Below are 26,084 nucleotides of genomic sequence, written 5' to 3'. Positions count from 1 at the left end.
CACTCACATCTACCACCTTAAATCATTTGTAACTTGACGTCAATACGGCATAGAGTCGTTAGTGATCCTTAGTACCTTGACAAAATTTCATGCAAAAATCAAATAATATTATAAGGTCTTAAACACTTTTTAAAATCCAAAGCTTCAAATTGTCCTCTAAAAGAAGTTGCGTTTTTTAGTTTGCAAGGAGAAACAAAAAGGAACATGTCATCTTAATAGTATATGACTACTACTAGCATCCTTACTGTATAAGCCATAAAATTTTAAAGGTTGATGTAGCCATTGTTAGATTGCGGCCAACTTTGCTATGTGTAAGAGGAAAGTTAGAGCTATTCTAGTGTAAAATTTGAAAGAACAATATTCTAGAAGCGAGGAGCTATTTCATGACTAATTTCACTAGAACCTTAGTAGTGTTTTTTTTTGGAAAAAGTTTCTTCTTGCCCTCGTAAAAACTTCGTTAGAGTTCTTAGGGCATAACAAAAGCTAAACACGAGTTTGGTGCTAACTTTAATAAACAGTTTGCAACTTTACAATAGTACGACATGGAACAAGCAAAACTTTACCTTGAATTTGTAACTTTGGACTTCTATAATCTAGCGAAGAGAAAAAAAAAAGACACTCGAGAGCATTTGTAGACGAGATGAGTATGTCCCTACGATTTGAAAAAAAGAAAATAAACGAGAATCTGAAGAGTATGCCCACCGTGCGCAGGCAAAAGGAGACAAGTGTGGGGCGAAGGTCGTCTCTCTCTCTCTCTCTCTCTCTCTCTCTCTCTGCGCGCACACACACAAACACACATATGTGAAGGCTGCATGTAAGGCTCTTTCCCTACGACAGTTTGGCATCGTGCTCTCTCTCTCTCTCTCTCTCTCTCTCTCTCTCCTCTGGTTGCCATTGAGGAAGCCAATTTAAGCATAATGACCCGGAGCATGCGAGTTGGAGGAGTGGCAGATGGACCAGCGGCTTAGCTGAAGAAGCAAAGAGGGGGATGGGGAGGAGAGGAAGATGGGGGGCATAGATCATGTAGGTGCAAGGCGGGAGAAGGAAAGTTGATCAAAGCAGGGGAAGAGCGATGCACGTGAAAGAGGGGAGGGGATATTCGCTTCTATTGATTTTAATTTAATAGTTACCTGTATGCCAATATGGTTAGAACTCGAATATGGCACTTGAATGACAATGTTTTCTCTCGATTCTTCAATATCAAAGTCATGTTAAAGAGATGGGTTTGTTGGTTGTTATCATGCCAATGTGGTAAGAATTATAGCTATAACATGATCCAATAGCTTGCCAACAACCTTTTCTATTTTCCTAGCCAAAGGGAAAAGAAGGCCATTCATAAAACTCTCCCGATATTTGAGTTTAAATCTAAAGGATTTATTGGTTTTTACATTGAAACTTGTGAATTCGATTGATTTACTTTGGCAAGCACAATTTCTAGCCTGTGACAAATTACCCAAAAATATGTAAATTTTTTGATTTTTGGAGGGATAGGGCCACGTGGGATTCAAGCGCACTTGCAGATGGTGTCCAAGTCCTAGCAAATGAGATGATTCCACATCAGATCCACTAAACCATCAACTCTTTCTCGTAGTTGACAATTTTTACGATGCAAAAGTAGGATTTGCCATAAGGCGCACAATACTACTTAGGCTGGTAAACTGACGGAAGAAACAAGCTTTCCTAAACGTGCCGCCGCCTAGTGTGAACAGTGTGGAGGAGGAAAAGTGAAAAAGTGAAGGCGGCTAAGAGAGGTCATCAATTCTTCCGAGGGGGGGGGGGGGGGGAGGGGGGGGGGGTTCGGAAGAAAAATGGAGGGCCTGACGGAAGAGTGCCTCAACTCCAACCAACAAATTTCGCCATGGAAGATCAACACCCCTTTGCATTTTTCTTCCGCCGCCTAGTCTGAACCAAGCCTTAGTTCCCGTTATTGGGACTTTGAGTCTCTGAGAGGGGAGATAATTCGGAAATGTTCAAATCTTGAAAGTAGGTCCTAGGAGAGAGAGTCCAATTGCCCACGTTTACCAGGAAAGCGAAGGCAGGTGTGAACGGGCGAAGGATATGCGCAGAGGGGATAAAAATAGCAGCCTCAACTTTCAAAATTTCAAAAACGTCCGGGGATCTCAGAGCTGCCAGCGTGGCAGAAATGGAGCGCCACGACGGCAGAATGTTCAATGACCTGGCAGCCACGTCGGCGGTCGGGATGACGTGGTGGGTTAGATGACGTGGTTGTGGAAGGAACTTTTAAATGGAGGTGGGGATTTTGAAGTAATTTTTGTTTAGAATTTTTTTTGCATTGTGTACGCGACACTTTGAATATGAATTTTGGTTCCCTCATCGTTTTTCTCCTGCTCTCTTCTCTCTTCCTGCTGCTCTTCTTCTTCTTCCCTCTTCTTCCTCTTCGCCTTTGCTTTAGGTCACGGGCTGCCTTTCCTGCTCAACCCTAACTCTCCCTTGCTCGTCGCTTCCCTCTGTCCCCCTCTCCCCCTTCCCTGCCTCCCCTATCCGATTTCGCCTCTTCTTCTTCCTCTCCCTCCTCTCCTCTGCTCCGCATCCCCCCACCTTTTTCGCGCCTCCAAACCCTGCTCCCCCTGCATGCCTTGAACCCTAGCTTGTCTTGGGAGATCCGTCTCTGGATCGGGCAAGTAGTTCAGCTCCCGAATTCCAGTTGTCTTGGAGCTCCATGTGAAGGTTTGTCTGCGTTTTAGCACGCTCTTGCAGCTCTAAAACGCTTGCCAGAAACAGTGCCCCGCAGGCCAGGATCTTCTTTCCTTGGGCCAGATCGGTTGCTTCGGGTTTAAATTTATTCCTAGCTTTCGTCTCTGCAAGCGGATTATGAGATTATAGAAGGGCAAAAATGTCGGCCAGGAGGCCGAGGACCAGTAATCGCAGGTATGCCAAAGGCAAAGAAGAACGATCAACAGATCGTGACGATGATGCTGGCGAGAAAAGCAAACAGAAGGTATGATTTTGCTAATATGTCCTCTTTAGCTCTTCAGGTAGAATTTCAACTCGTTCAGTAATAAGCTGTTCACCTGGACTCTGAGGCAAATTTATTAGTTGAACCTCAAGTAGGTGTCCAATGCAAAATTTGAACAAGTAGTTTGTTTGCTCTTTTCAAATTCTCTGAGAGCAGAGCTCTTCTTAGTAGATATCCAAGGCAGGTTTGGATTGTTCTGGCCAGTCACCTGCAGTGTCATGAAATGCATTGGGAGTGCACACAGCCGGGTGATAAAGGGAAAAATGACAAGTTGCTACTTGAGATCTGTATCTAACATGCTGTGTGGCCTCAGAAATTGTAACCCGGCACACTGTTTGTTTGCTGCATAGCAAGTGTCTGTGCGCATTATCTACTTTTTGTCTATGGCTAGCAGTGCTCGCAGCGAATGTCAGCAAGCATAATCTGATGAACGAGATGCTTTTCACAAAAGCCATGTCTCTGGGTTTAGGATAGATGATGCCATCCTACCTCTAGACATTGAGGTAGATAGCACCCCTTATTGTGAAGGCATCCCATGCAGAGCAACTTGTAAGCTGCATTGTTCTCAAACCAGAACATTATTGTCTTTCTTGAGTCTAGGTTTTTTCACTAGGTGGAGCTTTTTAACGTACTGGGTTTCATGTTGCGAACAACCTGAATGCTTAAGTTTCCAAAATTTTCATCCAAATTGGGTGCCATCAGTCCTTTCCTAGAAATCACTGCAGCTGAATTTATATGGACCTTTTGTTTCATTATCTAGATAATGAGATATTTTGATTGAGCAAGGCTCATGCAAGAATGAGCTGTAGGCAAAAGTTAGAATCCTTTTTTTATGGTGGATCGTTTGGAGCCAACTCAAGAGGCCCTTCTGTTTCTCGTACCTGTATTTGTTCCTTTCAATAGTTTTACACCAAGGGTAAGAGTGCTATTATTAAAAAATCTGTAAAGTTGGTAACTTGGATGCCAATCAGATGGATCTGAAAGGCTCTAGTCTAAATTCTGGAGAAGCTTTCGCCTTCTATTTGACCGCGTTTGGATTTACCCTGCAGAAGAGAAAGCTATCAGACCTTTTGGGCCCTCCCTGGTCAGAGGATGATCTCAAGCACTTTTATCAGTCATATCGCAGGCATGGAAGGGACTGGAAAAAGGTATGAACAAGCTGGCAAAATTTTTAAGACAATATATGCACCATTTGAGTTGGATTATAACTGTTCACAGCAAGAATTAAAAGGTGCCTGATTGCAAAGGCTGTACCAGTTTTTAGAACGCTTTTGAGCATAGACTAGTTTTCTTGATGCAGGTGGCAGCTACATTTCAAAATCGAACTGTGGAGATGGTGGAGGTACTGTACAACATGAACAAGGTACATTTATATGGCCTCGTTTTCACTTTTTGTCACCGCAACGATAGTATCTTTGAGAGAGAGGACGGGAGACGAGTAATATGAGAAATCTTTGGAGTGACTGCAGGTTTAGCCAGGAAAAAAGGTTCTTTGTAGTCAATGCTAGTGATCCTTGAAGGGATGTTTACGATGAAGACAGTTTAAATGGATTTTGAGAGGAAATTTGTTTAGCATTTGACTGTATAGGGATGCTGAGTATGTCTCATGCTCCCATGCACTGACAAGCACATGCCTTAATTTGTATAGGAGTGTGTGAATATGTATAGACACTTGCTATTATGCGTGTGGTTTACTCAAGTAGCAATTTTTTTGAGCTTGGGGAAATTTTCCACTCCTAGGCTGCAGTCTAGCATGTCAAACTTTTATGTGAGCCCCGTTTTTTATTGCACCTTAGTATTAAACAAAAAGTGGCATCTGCTAGCCCTCACATTTTGCAGCACGCACAAATAAATTTATTTACTCCTTGGTGACGATCATAGTGAAATCTTTTGTGCCTTATATGTTTTTTGTTTGGCAAATTTTAGGCTTACCTGTCACTTCCTGAAGGAGCTGCATCTGCTGCAGGACTTATAGCCATGATGACGGATCATTACAATATCTTGGTAAGACCATTTGCTCGTTTTCATTTGGGGACTACCATATGTGACGAAGTTCCTCTTAGAGTTTGTCCTGTTTGCTTGTTTTTTCAACAGCATTACATCTCTTGTTACTTGGCAGGAAGACAGCAGGAGTCTCGAGGAGGATAGCAGCAAAGATGTTGCAGCGTCTATGCCGTTTCATCAAATGCCTGTACGCTTGCGGAGCACATCATCAACCCAGCAGGGAACTAAAGCTGGAGGGATGGTACCACAGTTATCTGGGCTATCCAGCTATGGAGGTCCCTCACCTGCCAAGAAGCCCAGGACTGTAGCTGGTAATAATCTTTGCCTCTTTTCCATGCAAGCTACAGAATGAAGATTTATGCCTTGATGCTGTCATGATACACATTGAGAAATGGTAATCTGCATGCAGTAAATCGCCCAAGGGCCGTTGGTAAGAGGACTCCTCGAGTCCCATTGATGCATCTTCAGGGTAAAACAAAATCAGGAAAATTGCCTCTTTCTGAAACAATGGACGATGCAGAGCAGGATTCTTTTGGAGACTGTGATGAATTTAAGGTGGCCCTAACCTTGGCGTCGGCATCACAGAGAGCTGCCTCTCCTCAAATTTCTCGCACCCCTGCTTGTCGGAGTGATCGATCAAGAGGCCTGCCTGCTCAAAATGGACATGCAAACCATAAAACTTCCTGTGCAGGTTCAGGTAGCTTTGATTCCAAGCATACAGGATCAAACATGGATGACGGGGGTAGTGAAGAAAGCAGAGACACAGACAATGGAGTTGTAACAAAAGCAAGCACGAGTACAGCATTGGAACGCAGAAAAAGGATGTCCCCAGCTGGTGAAGCTAAAAGCAAATTGAAGAAGAGTCAAAAGTCTCAAACTAAGAAAGGTAAAATGCATGGCTTTGACAATTTCAGGTCTGATGAGCTGAAGGAGGAATGCAGCTGTACAGAAGAGGGTACTCTTAAACAAGAAGATACCAAGGGTGTGGATGGATACCAAAATGAACAGGCACCGAAGAAGAAAAGGCTACCATCACAGAAAACCAAGAAGAGAAGCAGGCAGCTTTTCTCTGGAGGTGCGTGCTGTTTACAAGTCTCTTGCAAATTTCAATGTAGTGCTGCTGATGTTCATGTCTTAATGTTTTCCCTTTTATGCCAGACGAGAGAAGTGGACTTGATGCATTAGCAACTTTAGCGGATCTATCTCTTAATGGGCTTCTTCCCTCCCCTAGGCTTGATGGAGGTTCGGTGCTTATACTACTTTGTCATATGACTGACAGATATTTCCGATTTGACATCATGGAACAAATCTTTTATGTAGAAGGATCTTCTATGAAGATTTTGGAGCTGAGCAAAGATCATGCTACTGAGAGAGTTTGCTGGTCAGCAAGTGAAGATCTAGCTTTACATGTGGAGCCACAGTACAGGCAATCCAAAGAGACACTTAACCCAACCACAAAAGGTTTTCTTGCTGGAAGACAGAAGGAATTTCACTGTATGCTTGATATTGGTAGTAACTTTGAGTCAGATATCCAGAAGGGCACATCAATAGCAGAACTCCGAAAAAGGAAAAGAAGAGGGCCACCCGAAAAGGTTTATACATGACCTCAAGTCTCTGACAAGAAATTTTAGAGGTCAAATGGATTCTTATTGTTTTTTTCTTCTGGTATCTCTCAGAGGGATCAATTTTCTCATGGAAGCATTGCCGAAGAGGATATGATGGAGGCAAAGGTAATGCCCTTTCTGTAACTGGTTAGTTGATGCTGAAGTTGTAATATTTGGTAGTGTGGTGTCCATCAGGTAGTTACTTTTTTCATGTTATGACAACATTCAACAATTATTGGCCTCATGTTTCTTCCCAGTGTGAAAATGACCTCAGGCACCATTCTTAGTTACTAGATTTTTATCCTTATAGAGAAGGCCTTCATCTTGCCTTAGCGTGCATTGTTTCTTGTTTACTATGAATTCTCATTTCTTCTTTTGCTGTTGCTGTGCTCTTTAGACCAGCATCCGAGCTGGCAAGTTGATTATGCTGGCTGGCTCAGGCATTCCTGATTTTATGTGATGTCGACCATGCCAGTCCTTCTCACTTGCGGCGCTGGGTGCATGGCTGGGGGACGATCATAGCTTGTTGTATTGTGTATTTCATCTAGATAGTTGATTATGCTGGCAAGTTGGTTATGCTGGCTGGCTCAGGCATTCCTGATTTCATGTGATGTCGACCATGCCAGTCCTTCTCACTTGCGGCGCTGGGTGCATGGCTGGGGGAGGATCATAGCTTGTTGTATTGTGTATTTCGTGTAGATAGTTGCTCATGGTGGCTGTTGGCATTTGGGCTATGCATGCCAGCCATGATTGTAATTTCTCGTCATCAGCACTTTTACTGGCAGATGATTCGGATGCCGAAGCACGGCTTGTGATCTTGCCCTCATGTGCACTCACTTTGGTGAGGGACTTGTTTTTTAATGTCCAGGGCAGGGCTCCATCTCAGTTTTGCCACATGGAGGCCGTAAGTTGGTTGCAACTAATGCCAGGCCCACACTTTTATTTTGAAAGGGAAGATATGGATACAATGTCCTTGCTGGATTCTCGTGGCACTCTCGCAGGACTCAATAGGATTCTGTTGACTGCTTTGGATGATTTGTTATGGCTGTAAGAGCTAGTCACTACTACGATCTCTAGGATAATCCGATGTGTGGAATTGGAAGCTACACCAATTGTGGTTGAGGCGCTTACTAGATCACTCTGTTATATACATGGCTTGTGGGAGCGTCCAGGTCATCGTTATGCTAGATTGGCCCTCAAATCATGTCGACAGCTAGCTATGGGGGAGACACACGTTAACTTGGTTTTTAAGTGCATGGCTTAACAACGAACAAATTGCCACCCTTTTAGCACTTCTTGGACTCACCGTCACTCGCATCGACACATTCAAAGATCAACAAGATTATCAGGCAAGATCTCACACAAATGGATATAGAGAAGACATGGATGACGACTCCTTAGGGGCCTTTTACAAAGAGAATTTTCTTCACATTATTTGAGCATATTTTATGGCTGACATGCATGGTTCACACATCTAGGAAGTGCTTTGATGTGTCACAAGACAACTTTGCACCTCCTCTCATCAGCTACAAGTAGAGACAAGCTTGACACTTCAGCTTAAAACTAGCAAAATGTACTTTTTTTCTCTCATGGGCCTCATTGGGCTTTTGGAGACGTAAATTTACTCTTTCTTTCTTGCTTTCTAACTTTTCCTCCAGCCTCTAAATAATTGATTAATCCATTTATAACAATATGTTCATATTGTTATGTTGATTGGCACCAGATGCCTATTGGAGAATCATTGAAACGGACTCTAATATAGATGGGGTAAAAGAGCTAAAACAATTAAAAACTTGAAATTTTGAGACGACATGGAAGAAGCGGACTTCCGTTTGCGGAAAGTGTTGGCCCTCAAATAGGTGCCCCTCATGGCATTTCTTTATTTGATTATTCCACTGTTCAGATTTACTCCTACATTGTGTGTCCGTACACAACTAATTTGTGTTACAACAGAGCGCTCAACCTCTGTGTCACGTGCACATCTAACCTTGTGGAGAAGCTGTAACTCCTATCTCTAGGGTTTAGGACAGCCTAGGAAGTGTTTTGGCACCCTTGTGAGCCTGTACACATTACGTGCATGTCCAGGCACTCTAGAGTAGCTGCACACCCTCTCATTGCACATGGGCACAATCAATGTCTGCTAGGTGTAGAGTGTTCCCATACAACACCAATAGTACCACGCTTAGGTAATAACTGCATACGAAGCACCTCTTATTGGTAGTTCATCAACTTAAAAATACGTGACATATTAGCATCATTTTATAAAGTTGTGGTAGCTCAATTCGATAGTGTTCGACCCAAGCTTTATTAGCTATATAGGAGAGCCGAGGAGTCTCGACTCTCCTCTCCAGGTAGAGAAGCGACGTTGCCTACAGATGAGAATCCAGGATGTCATTACTATAGACTGGTTGAGGCCTACTCACTTCTTTATTAGCCAGGAGATAGATACCGCATTGCAAGAACCCATGTGGCAGCAGCTCATGGGATGACACCCCCCCCCCCCCCCCCCCCCCCCCCCCCCCTCGTATTGTACCCTCTCTCCTCGTTATAGTTTGATCTCTAGTATTGTAGGTTCTTGTTATGGTTCGATTCCCATTGTTATACCTATTGCATAGCTTTTATACAATTTTATTCTAGACAATTGTATATTTATCCATGATGTCACTCTCTATGGATGCCTATATAAGAAGCTTGTAATCTCTCTTTTCTAATGCATAATCAAGAGTTTCATTAGAGTACATTGTGCTCTAGCTCTCTTTGATTACACATACACAATGCACACTAGGAATGCTACCCACCTAATCCTAATAAGAGGTATCGAAGCCTGAAGGGGATTTAATCCGTGGATACAGATAGGAGACAGCCTGCAGACAGGAGATGCGATCAGAGCATAGAGGGCGGGGCTCAAGGGAAGTGGCAGTGTTATTCAGAGAGGAGTTGCAGCCTTTGATACATATAGCCCGCTCGGATGAGCAAGCTAGGTTACATGTGGATGAGATTGAGAGCAGAGACGGGCAAATACCTTTACATTGCTATTTGTTACTTTCCCCTGGATACGTCAGTCTATGCATCACCTAGAGGACGTCCCCCTTTTCTATTTTGGATGATGACATATGGGAGTTCTTGTAACAAACTGTTGACGTGTCAAAGCCTAAAGAATGGAGCCAACTTACAGATGCTGGCCGAGGGGCCTAAACCCTAAGAAGAACAAGCAACAGAAGAAGTGTCACATAGTGATGACGTGGTTGCCCGAGTGCAAAAAACCCTAACCCTAATTTTTGCAAGAAACCCTAATTATTGAAACCCTAATTTTGGAAACCCTAAGTGTTGAAACCCTAATTCAAGAAACCCTAATTGCTAAAACCCTAATTCTGAAAACCCTAACCCTAAAACCTTCAAACCCTAATTTTGCAAACCCTAACCCTAAAACCTGCAATTCCTAATTTTGGAAACCCTAACCCTAAAACTGCAACAGCGTGGCTGATTTTCGAAAATTGCGCTGTCATGATGACGTGGCAAGTTGTACGAATTTCCGTGATTTAGGCTTGTAGCTTTTGGCATTGCTTTTTGGACCAGAAGCTTTTGAGTTTGAAAGCTTTTTTAACTGCTTTTTGGATCAGATGCTTTTGATTTTGAAAGCTTTTCATGTAAACTGCTTTTTAGGCCAAGGGCCTTTAAACATGAGGCTAGGGCTCATTCTCTGGCATGCTTCCTGGAGAAGGTGCAGAGTCTGGAGTACCGGCTTGTACTTTGATGATGCAATATAAAGAAATACCGAAAGGGGCGCCAAGGTTTGGGGCCAATACTCTCTGGGGTGGAATTCCGCCACTCCGTGTCGCGTGTCGTCTCTCTCTCTCTCTCTCCATTTCAGTTCAGTTGTTATATGAAGTGCTTAAAGTTGTTCAGTCTGTTCTTTTCTATTGGCACGTGGTGCCCGCCTTGTGACAGTTCTCTAGAGATGGTGACTAGGGGACTTCAATGCTAGGACTGCCCATCACCAAACAATAGTTTATGTTACTTCAGAGGAGATGCTGAGAGAGCTAGATGTTGTAGAGAAAGGCTTGTCCAGACTATCACAGGATGTGGAACATATTGAGTATGAAAGACACTTGATAGACATGGGAACTGCACATGGACTGGCCATCTTGAATGGCCTACAGAGATTTCCCGCTGCGGGGGGTTTTACATGCTTTCCACATAGACATGGAGCCATCAGAGTGGATTATGTCATGTCAAGGCCGAGTGTCATCTCTAGTATCCAGGATCTCGGTTAGGACGCAGACTTGTTGGGGTTGTAGTGGATCATGTCCTTCTATCGATGACCATCTCTTTTCAGTTTAATGTAGCACACAATCCACGAGCAGTAGCACCTACTGTGGGAGACGGACTTTGTATATATAGATAGGATCTACAGACGGCTGTGCATTGAGGATCCAGGGCGACCTATAGAGGAGCTTACTACTATAGTGACACAGACATTACATGATGTAGCAGCAGAGGCATACCCACACACTCAGCCTAAGCAGAGACGTCGTTTTGGGAGCATGCCGCAGAACAGTTGGTATGATGTGGAATACCGCGAGACTAGAGCCAGACTTCAGAGGAGGTGCTATTGGGGACATCACTCATAGATTGTCACATATTGACTTCCGACGCCTAGTGCGGCGAAAGAAGAGGACATTTTTGGCTCCACTAGAGCAGGATCTATACCAGCTATTCTTGAGTCAGGACTCATGTGAGGCATGGCGGCTCTTTCATGAGCACTCTCCCCCCCTTGCCATTACCTCTACAGAGGCTTGGGGCCAGTACGCATCATCTTTGTACATAGTTCTTGGATAGACGCCCCTTCCAGACCCTCCCGATCCATGCCCACACGCATGTGCTTTTTTCACCGCTTAGATGGTGAAGAAGGCCATTGACAGGGTGAGGATTGGGAGAGCATATGATCATGATGGCTTAATGGCTGAGCATTTCATGCATGCAGAGATCTAGCAGAGCTTCTAGCTGTCATGTTTAACCGTGCCATGTGTGAAGGCTTCCCTGACACTTGGAGCCTATCTACTATTGTACCTATCTTCAAGTCAAGAGACTCGATAGAGCCTAGGAATTATCGCACTATCATGATTGGACACACATTGGCCCGGTTGTACGCATCCATTCTTGAGCAGCAACTCAGTAGATGGGCAGAGAGGGAGAGGATACGCGCAGTCGGGTAGGCAGGGTTTAGGAGTGGCTTTTCTACTCTTGACCATATCTTCACACTTAGAGCCATCATTGAGGAGGGCAGATCACATGGGAGACGGATCTGTTGTAGCTGTGTGGACTTCCGCAAATCATTTGACACAGTACCGAAAGCTAGATTGATGTGGCAGATTGACCTACATAGCTCATTTGGGGGATCATGACATTATACAGGCCAATAGTGGGGCATGTATGCGCCTCAGAGGGTCTACCTACACAGGTTCACTCTACTACTGGGGTGAAGCAAGGCTGCCCGCTCTCGTACTCTATTTGGTATGTATGTGGATGAGGTTTCTGACTACATTGAGAGCGATGGTGATAGAGGTGCACAACTGGCAGGGACATGGATTCCACTGTTGTTATACGGTGATGATATTGTGTTGATCTCTGACTCTCTGGAGAGGATGCAACGTCACTTGGATGCTTTGCATAGGTTTGCCCACGAAAGTGGTTTGTCTGTCAACCTTGGTAAAACCAAGGCTATGGTGTTTTAATACCACCCCACAGTGGATCAAGAGGTCAACACCTACATTCACATATGCCAGGACACCGTGGAGTATATGGATGCTTGCACTTACCTTGGAGTGGTTTTTAGCGGACCAGCATTTTCATTGAGGAGAGTAGTAGAGACCAGATTGACTAGAGCCCATGCAACATTGGGTAGATTGGAGAGAATGTGTTTGTAGGTTCAGTTTCAGGAGCATAGATGATGCTCTTGCTCTTTGACACTTTGGTGGCCTCTGCATTGCTCTATGGAGCTGAGATATGGGGACCTTCATTGGATCATCACGGGAGGTCGGGTCGCACGGATGGACGGGGAGACATGGAGAAACCTCTAGTCTCTATGATCTCGTGGCTCATTAGAGCCAAGGCTTCAATACCACGTGGCATTATCCGAGCAGAGCTAACGTCCCTCCCACTAGGCGCTCACCAGATCAGTCTCCATACACCGTATGTGGGAACTTCCCAGAGACAGATATGCTCGCCTTGCACTTGAGTCCTCTCTACAGTTAGCCATGCAGGGAGATACATTATGCTCGTACGGGGAGATGACATCATGGTTTGAGGCACATGGGTTCAACATCCTATTCCATGAGACAAGTGGGTGTCCATGTATTTGGGTCTTGTCACAAAACCATCCTCCGTAAGCAGGAGAAGATGCTCTCTGTACAAAGCCATCTTTGTTGCCAGCTCTTGTGCTGGCTGTATTCATGTCCTCCTGGTGTCTAGCTGAGTCAAGTCTTGGCGGATGTGCTTGGTGATCTCGAGCTGTGTAAGAGTGAGAGATGGTAGAGCAGATAGTGGACACCCAGAGGAGCTACTACCACAGCAGATCTTGTCGCCTCACACGAGAGGCACACTGATTGATCGAGTGACTGAGCTAGGGAGATCCAGACGCCCACGACTGCGAAGGACTACACAACATCGACGAAGGCTACATCAGAGGATTCGGATCACTTTGGCCCGACATGCACGACGCTCGGTCAAATTGCTGACCATGATGAGATCTGCCAGTGACCGATGCTGGATCTCTTGTGACTTGTGATTTAGCTATCCCAACTAGCTGCTTAGTTCACATCTACCAATTTAGGATCCCATAGTATTTTTATTTTATCATTTTGTCATTTCTTTTGTTACTCTGACTTTGTATCAGATTCACCACATTGTAACGCTCTTGTCTCATAGGTCATTTTGGCACAATTCATTTCTTTTCATCTCTCTCTCTCTCTCTCTCTCTCTCTCTCTCTCTCTCTCTCTCTCTCTCTCTCTCTTTCAGTCACAGACAGAGGAGTTCAGGTAGCCCCCATAGCATAACAACAACAGAGGTACCAGAGGCATACTGCTTGATCGGGCGATAGAGTTGGGGCGGTCTCGTCGCACACGGATGAGGGGGCCCTCTCGATATCGTCGCAGATTGCGATAGAGGATCCATACCGTACTAGCGCGACATAGGAGCTGTCCTAGATATTGATATATATGTATATGATACCTCGAATGTCAGAGAGCTCCATTGTATCAGCTCACCCTTTGTATTTCCTATTCCCTTTGTATCAGCTTTCACCCCACCCCTACCCACTATTTTCTTTTCAGTTCTTTGTACTTTTTGTACCTAGACCTGGTATTAGATTCACCATATGTAACCTTTTGGTCTCATAGGTCATTTTGGCCTTTTGAAGACGTTAATATTACATCTCTCTCTCTCTCTCTCTTCGCCTCACACCAGCAGATCTTGTCGCCTCACACCAGAGGTACACTGATCAATCGAGCGACTGAGCTAGGGAGATCGAGACGCCCACGACTGCGGAGGACTACACAACATCGACGGAGGCTACATCAGAGGATTCGGACCACTTTGGCCCGACATGCACGACGCCCGGTCGGACTGCTGTCGATGGAGGAGATCGATGAGATCCGCCAGTGATGACTGATGCTTGATCTCTTGTGACTTGTGATTTAGCTATCCCCAGTTAGCTGCTTAGTTGACGCCTACTAGTTTAGGATCCCATAGTACTTTTATTTTATCATTTTATCATTTTGTCATTTCATTTTGTTACTTTGACTTTGTATCAGATTCATCACATTGTAACACTCTTGTCTCATAGGTCATTTTGGCCTTCTGAAGATGTTAATATAACATTTCATGTCATTTCATCTGTGTGTGTGTGTGTGTGTGTGTGTGTGTGTGCAACAGCAGCAGAGGCATACCCACACACACACAGCCTGAGCAGAGACATTGTTCTGGGAGCATGCCTCATAACAGTTGGTATGATGAGGAAGTCTGTCAGACTAGAGCTAGACTTCAAAGGGAAGTGCTTAGTGCTTTTGGGGGACATCACACACAGACAATCACAGATTGACTTCCGACGCTTGGTGCGTCTGAAGAAGAGGGCATTTTTGGCTCGACTAGAGGAGGATCTATACCAGCTATTCTCGAGTAACTCACGTGAGGCATGGAGGCTCTTTCATGAACAGTCTCCCCCCCCCTGCCATTACCTCTACAGAGACCTGGGGTCAGTACACATCATCTTTGTACACAGTTTTGGACAGCAGTCCCTTTCCGACCCCCTCGATCCATGCCCACACACATGTGCCTTTTTCATCATTGAGATCCTGAAGAAAGCCATTGACAGGATGAGGACAGGGAGAGCATATGATCATGATGGCTTAGTGGCTGAGCATTTCATGCATGCCAGAGGTCTACTAGCAGAGCTTCTAGCAGTTATGTTTAACCGTGCCATGTGTGAGGGCTTGCTTGATACTTGGAGCTTGTCTACGATCGTACCTATCTTCAAATCAGGAGACCCTATGGAGCTTGGAAATTATCGCACTATCATGATTGGACACACATTGGCATGGTTGTATGCATCCATTCTTGAGCAGCAACAACAACTGAGTAGATGGGCAAAGAGGGTGGGAATGCGTGCTGTTGGGCAGGCAGGGTGTCACGAGGACGTGGCAGTTATTAACCATGTCACAGAGATGTGGCAACTGCTAACCTTGGTTGTTGGTTTCTTTCCAATGGGGTTTATTTTATTTGTTTAAGACCCTCTTTTTGAAGTAGCAAACGGTCGGACATTGTATGGCCAATGTGAACGGTTGATTCACCCGCAGACGGGAGTGGTCGGCATTGGAATTCGTATGGTAAGAGGATGTCTAGGCTCAGAGCAAGATCATATAGGTCCCCCCGTCGCACTTAGTAAGTTGGTGGATACTAGGAAGTGAACTCAATTAAGGCGTAAAGTCAAGGTGGGACTACCAACAAAAAGTATCCGACAGTTGGGCCACATTGCACTTTTGGATGCGGCTCCAATGAGGATAGATGGTCAGAAGACCAGTGGGAGCCCAACGGAAGCATCTCCTAAAATTTAGGGAACTGCTATTTTGGGCCGTGAAATGTGTTCGCGTCATTACCTCCGGTATGACTAGGGGAACACTTTATAACTCTGCCGCGAAGTCAACTGGGCAACCGGTCAGGATATTTTTAAGCGACGAACCCGAAACGAGAAAATGCTTGAAAATGCGCCAAGTGTCACATTTTGGTGAACTTTCCTCTTGCAGAAAAATGGGCGCTGATTTTTATGCTGGGAGAGGCCTCATTTGCAACCTGTCACAGGTTAAGAGCTATGGAGTGCTTTCTTTCCCTCTCATGTACAGTGTGGTGCTAGGAGTGCTGCCCTGCACGCTACACACTGCTCTCTCTCTCTCCCCTACGTGCAGTTATGTGATGCCCCACAAGAGGGCTACTCATTTGACTGATGTATAGTTGTGTGGGTTCATGCTTTTGTGCTGAGGCAAGAGCCTCCTTGAGCAGGAACAGGGGTAGCTAACTGCTGCTCCAAAGCAGGCACTGGTGAGGGTCATAACCTCACCGTACAGGTGCAAAATCAGCGCTGTGTATGCGTTGTAAATTCACTGTTTTTCAGCCGTACGGACGGCAGGACCATTGGGAATCGTGCCCCGCTGGCAGAGGACAGTTTGGGGACTGTTTGGGGCTGAAAACAGGGCAAAAACCAGTAAATACAGCGTGCTGAATTTACTGTTTTTGGACAGGAATCAGAGGGTATACGACAGTGCAAGCGAGTTCCAGCAGGGAAATTGGTTTCGTGCAAGTTTTGGGGCTGTTATGCTACCGAAATTTGGCCAAATCAAATGGTATCTAGGTGGATACACGTGAAGGATTCCCAGGACCTTACCTTGTAATTTACCCTCCTAAAGAATGAAGAAATACCGAAAGGGGCGCCAGTTTTGGGGCCTACGGGTTGTCGGCGTCTGCTCGGAGCCTTCTAGCTTCCGAGCCGTGTGTGTGATCAAGTGTTAATTCTCGTCGCAGGTTCTCTTTGCAAAGTGCTCTGTGTGTGTGTCTAAAGTAAAGAATTTCGGGTGAAAGCCAATGCCTACCGCCCTACGGGCCGGTTACACAGGGTTCAGGAGAGGTGGTTCTACTCTTGACCATATTTTGACACTCAGGTCCATCATCGAGGAAGGCAGATCCCGTGGGAGACGGATCTCTTGTAGCTTTGTGGACTTCCGCAAAGCATTTGACACAGTACCCAGAGCTAGATTGATGCGCAGATTACAAGAGATGGGAGTACCCATAGAGCTCATTTGGGGGATCATGGCACTGTACAGATCAATAGTAGGGCATGTACGCACCTTAGAGGGTCTATCTACATCGGTTCACTCCACTATTGGGGTGAAGCAGGGATGCCCGCTCTCTCCTACTCTATTTGGTATGTATGTGGATGAGGTTTCTGACTACATTGAGAGAGATGGTGATAGAGGTGCACCGTTGGCAGGGACATGGATTCCTCTATTGTTATATGCTGATGATGTTGTGTTGATCTCCGACTCTCTGGAGGGGATGCAACTTCACTTGGATGCTTTGCATAGGCTTGCCCAGGAGAGTGACTTGTCTGTCAACCTTGGTAAAATCAAGGCTATGGTGTTTAATACCACCCCACAGTGGATCAGGAGGTTAGCGCCCTCATTCACATATGGCTAGGAGACGGTGGAATATACAGATGCTTACACTTACCTTGGAGTGGTTTTTAGTGGATCAGCATTTTCTTTGAGGAGAGTAGCAGAGACTAGATTGACCAGAGCCCATTCGGCATTGGGGAAACTGGAGAGGATGTGTTCACAGGTTCAGTTTCAGGAGCCTCGGACAAAGCTCTGGCTATTTGACACTTTGGTGGCTTCTGTGTTGCTCTATGGAGCTGAGATATGGGGGCCTTCATTGGATCATCACGGGAGAACAGGTCGTATTGATGGATGGAGGGACATGGAGAAGCCTCTGGTCTCTATGATCTCGCGGCTCATTAGAGCCAAGGCTTCAATACCATGTGCCATTATCCGAGCAGAGCTAGCTGCCCCCCCCCCCCCCCCCCCCCCCCCCCACTAGTAGTTGAGGCGCTCACCAGATCTGTTTCCTTCCTACATTGCTTGTGGGAACTTCCGAGAGACAGATACGCTCACCTTGCACTTGAGTCCTCTCGACATTTAGCCAGGCAGGGAGACACAACATGTTGGTATTGGGAGATGACGTCATGGTTCTAGGCACATGGATTCAATATAGACTGATTGCCCCCCTTCCAGTACTCAGTGTATGCACCCTCTCTGACTCTTACACAGTCCGAGGCCACCAGGCTCATCTGCCAGGACCCGATTCAGCTAGACACTAGGAGGATATGGGTACAGCCAACACAGGAGCTGGGCACGAAGATGGCTTTCTATAGAGAGCATCTTCTCCAGTGGCGGATTGTTTTGTGACGAGGCCTAGATACATGGACACCCACCTGTCTCATGGGATATGGTGTGCCATTGGCCAGATACGCACATCCTCACACCAGCTGCGGATCGAGACTGGGAGATACAGCGGAGTGACAGCAGAGGCCAGGACATGGAGCCTGAGATAGAGTTACACTACACATGCCACTCCCCCGTCTACTACGAGATACGAGGCCGCTTGCACTGCTTGTTTAGAGAGGGCTTTGGACCACTCTCCAGAGTCATGAGGTACGAGGATCAGAGATGCCTTGGTTTGTTCCTGCTCGAGTTGCGCAGACACAGAGAGAGCCTGATGAGAGGAGAGGCTAGCCAGTCTCAGAGGCACATCACAGACTTCTTTAGAGCAGACATTGGACACCCAAAGGAGCTACTACCACACCAGATCTTGTCGCCTCACACTAGAGGCACATTGATCGATCGAGCGATTGAGCTGGGGAGATCGAGACGCCCACGACTGCGGAGGACTACACAGCATCGACGGAGGCTACATCAGAGGATTCGGATCACTTTGGCCCGACATGCACGATGCCTGGTCAGACTACTGTCCATGGAGGAGATTGGTGAGATCTGCCAGCGACCGATGTTGGATTTCTTGTGACTTGTGATTTAGCTATCTCATGTAGCTGCTTAGTTCACACCTACCAGATTAGGATCCCATAGTACTTTTATTTTATCATTTTATCATTTCATTTTGTTACTGACTTTGTATCAGATTCACCACATTGTAACGCTTTGGTCTCATAGGTCATTTTCGCCTTTTGAAGACGTTAATATAACATTTCTTTTCATTTCATTTCTCTCTCTCTCTGTGTATGGTAGATACTTGATAGATATGGGAACTGCACACAGATTGGCCATTGTGAATGGCCTACAAAGATTTTCGACAGCCGGAGGTTTTACTTGCTTTCCACATCGACATGGTGCAAGCAAAGTGGATTATGTTATGGCCCAGCCACGTCTCATCCCATTCTTTCAGGATTTCATGGTAGGCACTAGGCCAGTTGGAGTAGCAGTTGATCATGCTATCGTGTCTTTCACCTTGACCTTTCAGTTCAACACAACTCCATTAGGTGGGGTCTCCATACACACTTGATATACCTTCATGAGGGAGACGGATTGTGTATATATGGATGAGATATAGAGGCAGCTATGCACCTAGGAGCCGGGACGACCACTAGATGAACTCACTCAGATTTTGACAGAGACGCTCCATGATGCAGCATCAAAGGCATACCCCCACAGTCAACCCACACAGAGACGATCTGGGAACATGCCCCAGAACAGTTGGTATGATGAGGAGTGCAAAGAGACGAGGATCAAACTACAGAGGGAAGTGCTCACGGGTATTACCACACATCGACAGTCACGGATTATCTTTCGTTGCCTAGTGCGACAAAAGAAAAGGGCCTATCTATCTCAACCAGAGCGGGATCTATATCAGCTATTTATAAGTCAGGACTCAGGCGAAGCATGGAGGCTATTCCACGAGCATTCACCACCACCCGCGGTCACCTCCACTAAGACATGGGGGGAATATGCCACATCTCTCTACACGGCATCAGAGCAACCATCTCTGGCGGACCCACTAGAGACATGCCGAGAGACATGTTCTTTCTTTATTGCCGAGAGGGTAAGGAAAGCCATTGATAGGATGAAGACAAGGAGAGCGCATGATCATGATGGTCTGGTAGCAGAGCACTTCATCCATGCCAGGGATATGCTTGCAGAGCTCCTGGCTATGATGTTTAATCGAGCCATGTATGAAGGCTTCCTGGAGACCTGGATATGTCTACGATTGTGCCTATTTTCAAGTCAGGAGATCCCATGATTCCCGCGAATTATCGCACCATCATGGTTGGCCACACATTAGCTAGGTTGTATGCATCCGTCCTTGAGCAGGAGCTGAATAGGTGGCCAGAGCAAGAGGGAATAAGAGCACTAGGGCAAGCAGGTTTCAGGAGAGGTTTCTCCACTCTTGACCAGATTCTAACAGTCAGAGCTATAATTGAGGAGGGTAGACACCATGGCAAGAAAATCTATCGTAGCTTTGTGGATTTCCGCAAAGCTTTTGACACAGTGTCGAGAGCCAGACTTATACACAGACTTCAGGACATGGGTGTGCCTACAGAGCTGATATGGGGTATTCTGGCTCTATACAGGACAGTGATGGGACGGGTACTCACCACTGAGGGAATGTCTGACACCACTATTGGAGTAAAGCAGGGATGCCCACTATCCCCGACTCTTTTTGGGATGTATGTGGATGAGTTTTTAGACTATGTAGAGCGGCAAGGAGACAAGGGGGCTCAGCTAGCAGGGACATCGATTCCGCTGTTACTATATGCTGATGATATTGTGCTGATTTCAGACTCCCCAGAGGGGATGCAACGTCATTTGGATGCTCTGCATACATTTGCTCGTGATAGTGGATTATCGGTAAATTTGGGAAAAACCAAGGTTATGGTGTTCAACACCACACCACAGTGGGTCAGGAGGTCGGCATCCACATTTATGTATGGCGAGGAGACTGTGGAGTACACAGCTGCATATACCTATCTTGGGGTAGTATTCAGTGGACCGGTGTTTTCACTAAGGAGAGCATCAGAGACTAGACTGACGAGGAGCATATACAACTTTGGGAGGACTGGAGAGGATGTGTTCGCAGGTTCAGTTTCAGGAACCGCGAACAAAGCTATGGCTCTTTGACACTCTAGTGACTCCAGCTATGCTCTATGGAGTTCAGGTTTGGGGATCCTTAGTAGAGCACCATGGGAGATCTGGTAACACAGATGGATGGAGATGTATGGAGAGGCCTCTGGTCTCTATGATCACTCGGATGATTCGGGCTAAGGCCTCAGTACCACATGAGATTATCCGAGCCGAGCTAGGCCCCACCCCCCCCCCCCCCCCCCCCCCCCCCCCCCCCCCCCCCCCCTCGTGGTGGAGGCATTGACGAGATCGGTTTCCTTTATGCACGGTTTATGGGATCTCCCCAGAGACAGATATGCTCGGCTTGCCTTGGAGTCATCTCGACAACTAGCTCTACAAGGCGATACAGCATGTTGGTATGGACAGATGGCATCATGGTTCCAGTCGCATGGTCTCAATATGGATAGATTACCTCCGCTTCAATACTCCTTGGATGCACCCTCCTTGTCTCTCACACGGACAGAGATCACCAGGCTCATACGTCAGGATCTGATTCAGCTAAATACTAGGAGCACATGGATACAGCCGACACAGGAGTTGGGCATGAAGATGGCCTTCTACAGAGAGCATCTTCTCCAACTCACGGAGGACGGCTAGGCCACCATACATGGATACACACTTATCTCATGGGATAAGATGCACTATTGGACAGATACGCACATCCTCACATCAGCTCCAGATCGAGACTGGCCAATTCCGAGGGGTGGCGGTAGGAGCCATGATATGTCACCTATGTAACTTAGAGCTAGAGACAAAACTGCACTACACATGCCACTGCCTGGCATACTATGAGATACGCGGACGCTTCCACTGCTTGTTCAGAGAAGGGTTCGGACCTTTTTCTAGAGTCATGAGATACGCGGACGCTTCCACTGCTTGTTCAGAGAAGGGTTCGGACCTTTTTCTAGAGTCATGAGATACAAGGATCAGAAGTGTCTCGGATTGTTCCTGCTAGAGTTGCGTAGACTTAGGGAGAGCTTGCTGAGGACATCAGGGGAAAGACAGTCTCAGAGATGAATCACAGAGTTCTTTACACCAAACAGAGGAGAGCAAACGGAGCAGTCATTACAGCCTACTCATACTAGAGGTACACTGCTTGACAGAGCCACTGAACTTGGGCAGATCCAGATGTCCACGACCTCGGGGGGTCTCCCACTACCGACGAAGGTTGCAACAGAAGATACAGATCACTCTAGCTCGACATGCAAGACGCCCAACCAGAGTTCAGACCATGGAGGAGGTCGATGAGATCCGACAGCGACCGATGAGAGATTTCATCTGAACCCACAAACCCCCCCCTTCCCCCCCCCCCCCCCCCCTCCTCCTTTATTTCCTTTCTCCTTAGTGCCTTAGTGTTAGTCCTCTGTAACTGGGTAACTTTGTAATTCCGTACTCAGACATGGTATCAGATTCACCAATTGTAACTTTTTGGTCTCATAGGTCATTTTGGCCTTTTGGAAGACGTTAATATAACATTTCATTTCATTTTATTTCTCTCTCTCTGCACAAAAAAGTTTGTTGAGGGTTGGGATTACAGTCCATGATTTTATTAGTTTTAAAGTTAATGGTATTAACAGTAACTGTTATGCTTGCATTGTTCCATTCTTTATGAAATATTTGGTGATGCAGGTTGCAAATCTGCAGTCTGAAGATCTGATGGCTCGTACCAAGCTGAAACGAGTTGTGCAGGGACAAACCCTAGGCAAGTACGCAGCGAAGCCTGTTAAACAGGAGCCGGATCAAGAGCTTGATCGACAAGATGTGGTTATTGGTGAATCAGAAGTAGAGATAGGTCCTGCAGTAGAAAGAATGAACTACACTTTTAGAAAACAAAGAAGCAGGCAGAAGTCCAAGTCTTCTGCACTATCAGTAGCCACTTGTCATTGCTCACATGCAGTGGTGGCAGAAGAGAAATATAGTAATAAGGTATTCCCTTTTTCCCAAAGGGCGTCAGACTTTTTAAGCCTAGTATCAGACGTTTCTTTGACCTTGTGAAACAACCCTATGTTTGATTGCTCAAATGTTATCATGTATGTACAGGTTAGGCTTACTCATTGCCTCTCATCTGAGAAAGTTAGGCGGTGGTGTATCTATGAATGGTTTTATAGTGCGATTGATCTTCCATGGTTTGCAAGGAACGAGTTTGTTGAATACCTCAATCATGCAGGACTTGGTCATGTGCCAAGGCTTACTCGAGCTGAATGGGGTGTAATACGAGGGTATGCTTGAATGTTCTGGGCATCTTTCATGACTTGGCACTGACTCGAAGACACTAACTCAACCCTTTTTCCTGCTTTTCATAACAGGTCTCTTGGAAAGCCTCGGCGTTTGTCAAAGAGATTCTTACAGGAAGAGAGGGACAAACTTGAGGCATATAGGGACTCAGTTCGGAAGCATTACCAGGAGGTTAGGCTTGGGCAACGAGATGGTCTGCCTACAGATCTTCCTAGACCTCTCACTGTGGGCCAGCGGGTGATCGCACGACATCCAAAGACAAAAGAAGTTTATAATGGCAGCATTCTTACAGTTGACAAGAACAAATGCAGGGTTCAATTTGATCGACCAGAAATGGGTGTGGAACTAGTGGCGGTATGTTCTGTTTGACTTACATACCGAGTTTGTATGGAAGAACACAGCTCATTGTTGTGATAGTTGTAATAGTCAGTTTCTCTTTTGGCAGGATATTGATTGCATGCCTGTAAACAGTTTTGAAAATCTTTCAGACACTCTAATTCGTAAAAGCATCTTAGTGGAAGGAGGTAATAGGGGCATGGATGATTCCAAGCATGGTGCCAAGCCTTGGATGCCAACAAGCGCTGGCCTTGCAGCTCGGGCTTCTATTAATGATAGGCTAGAGAAGCCTCCTAGCAATGTACCCGCATCGAACTCATCCTCTAGTTCTTTGTTAAATGCACTTTGCAAGCAAGCACAGGTTTACTTTTTGTCTCTTGAGATGCTTCTTTATGCTTGCTTAGTTGCAATTTGAATGAACTAATAGCAGGGTACAAACAAACATTAATTGTTGCTTTGTTTTGTCCTTTTGTAAACCGATCAGGCAGCTAATACAGTAGATTCCGTCCTACAAGTCAAGGCGGCTGCTAATGAAGCCGTAGCTGCAGCCCAGCAAGCAATGTTCAATCAACCCTACTCATTAGCACAAGTTCAAGCCAAGGAAGCAGATATCAGGGCACTTGCAGACTTGACTCGAGCTCTTGATAAGAAGGTTGCTTGTCGTGGTCACATTATCTTGCATTGACTTTTGCATCTCTGCTTTTGCGTGACGTTTGTTTACTCTATAAGCAACATTCACTTGTCATGTGTCCTTGCTTAAATCTAGGGCTTGATGAGAGAATACACGACACATCATGGTAACGTCAACCAGAAACTTTACTGCCTGGGTTGGGCCTTTCTGGTCAGGAGGAGGAAGAATTAGAATATGATATCGGCAGAGGGGATTAACTGAAAGCATCACTGGGACAAGTAGTAATTAAATCTGCTGCATGACTGAAAGCAACTTTTCCTGCTTAAAGAGACTTAAGTAAAAATTTAACTGGCTCTGTTCCTCCTACTTAAGGTCTTCAATTCTCAGCATTATGATGGGATGCTAAATTTTTTTTGTTAAGAGCTCCCACTTATCTCTGGAAGCAGTTAATTAATGTTGTGGAAGAAGTTAGAAGAAACATTTTATTCAAAGTGAAAAAACTTGTAGGAAACGGAAAATGTTGTATGGATTTCTCTAAAATACAAACCTTTTTCAGGAGGCTATACTGGTCGAATTACGGAACATGAACGATGATGCAGATGCAAATCAAAGAGATGGAGAAGCTGTCCGTACATTAGATATGTTCAAAAAGCAATATGCAACTCTGGTCGTGCAGCTTAGAGAAGTGAATCAGCAGGTATTCAGTCATTTTCATCCATGGCTGAGGCTTGGTTATACCTGTTTGTATTTATCCTGTTTTCTTGTACTCATTGTAGGTCTGTGGAGCTCTATTACAGCTGAGGCAGCGAAACAAATATCAGGAAAACTGTTTACCGCCATGGCATCGTTCTTCGCTGCAACACACAACAACATATATGCATCCAGGAAATCTAGAATCGAATGCCTTCTCATTGGAGCAGTTCCCTCTTGCCAAGGAAGTAACTGTGCATGCCAAGGAACAGGCCAGACTAATGGTTAACACAGCAGTTGAGACTATGCTCTCAATAAAGGAGGGAGAGGATGCATTGTCGAAAATTGGTGCAGCTCTTAACCATTTACCGAAAGCAAACATTGGTGTTTCACAAGCAGAGGGTGTCAAAGCTGAAGTTACATCAGCAGGAATTAGCTCGAGTTTTAGTGGTGTTGTAGACTGGGCCAATGGAAATCCTGCGGGTGGAGCTGCAAAGCCAGCTAATGGAAAAGATTCGGTGTTTTTGGTAGACCTTATGTCGACCTGCGTTGCCACGTTGCTGATGGTGCAGGTGAGCCTTTTGTTTTAAGGCTGTGGAGAAGCGAATAGCCAAAGAGTGTCAACACATCTGTGTTTTACTATGCTTATTATCGCCTTATCATAAAATTTGCTTCTGCAGGCTTTCACAGAAAGGCAGTTCCCCCCTGCAGAGATTGCCATGGCATTCGATTCAATCCTTGCCAGTATGCGGCCTTGCTCATCACAGAATTATCAAATCTACACTGAAATTCAACATTATGCAAGCCTTTTAAAGAACCAAATAATTGCTTTGATACCGACTCAATCCCTCCCTGTAGATTGCCCCCCTCTTCCGCACTGAAGGGTAGCCGTATACAGATATGCTGAAGGTAAAATAAGTCATTTTGTTTCAATAAATGGGCTGCATGAAGTTATCGATAACCATACAGTGAGCAGCGTAAAGCGAAGCAGACTGAAAAATGCTGATCAGTATGCCAACATGATCAATCCTACTCTGCCTTCAATTACTTCGCTCGATGTTATTCTTCGGAGTATCCTATACAGAAGTCAAGGACTACAGCTATTTACAAGGGAATGCTGTTGGGTATTGTAATATTAGGTTCAAGTTTACTTGATTAAATTTGAACGACTTTTTGATGTACATGGAAGTTGACCAGTTCATAAGCTGTACAAAATTTTTGATTGTCAGTTAATCAGAGCTGATGTAATTAATGTGGATGATACCCCCAAAATATTGATGAGGTCTTGAATCCATTTTTGAAGTAGATGTACTGATTTTGTATCATTTTACAAAAACAAAAGATTCTATTGAGGCTCAATTGCTGCAAA

The 26,084-nt window shown here is 45.5% G+C and overlaps 1 protein-coding gene across 1 annotated transcript; it reads left to right on the top strand.

Annotated features, from left to right (window-relative positions):
• The first annotated feature begins 2,301 nt into the window (after positions 1–2,301).
• LOC147458339 (protein ALWAYS EARLY 3-like) lies at positions 2,302–26,084 on the top strand. Its single transcript, XM_086512998.1, has 17 exons — positions 2,302–2,959; positions 4,027–4,125; positions 4,278–4,340; positions 4,904–4,981; positions 5,097–5,292; positions 5,391–6,056; positions 6,140–6,223; positions 6,302–6,573; positions 6,658–6,711; positions 22,453–22,749; positions 22,864–23,042; positions 23,130–23,412; positions 23,504–23,755; positions 23,879–24,046; positions 24,582–24,722; positions 24,802–25,287; positions 25,396–26,084. The coding sequence occupies exons 1-17, from the start codon at positions 2,855–2,857 to the stop codon at positions 25,594–25,596; spliced, it is 3,624 nt and encodes a 1,207-aa protein (XP_086369124.1). The 5' UTR covers positions 2,302–2,854; the 3' UTR covers positions 25,597–26,084.

This window comes from Adiantum capillus-veneris, chromosome 5, assembly GCF_014529385.1.
Source record: "Adiantum capillus-veneris isolate H3 chromosome 5, ASM1452938v2, whole genome shotgun sequence".
In the NCBI taxonomy this organism is placed as follows: Eukaryota; Viridiplantae; Streptophyta; class Polypodiopsida; order Polypodiales; family Pteridaceae; genus Adiantum; species Adiantum capillus-veneris.
This window is presented reverse-complemented; position numbering and strand designations above follow the sequence as displayed.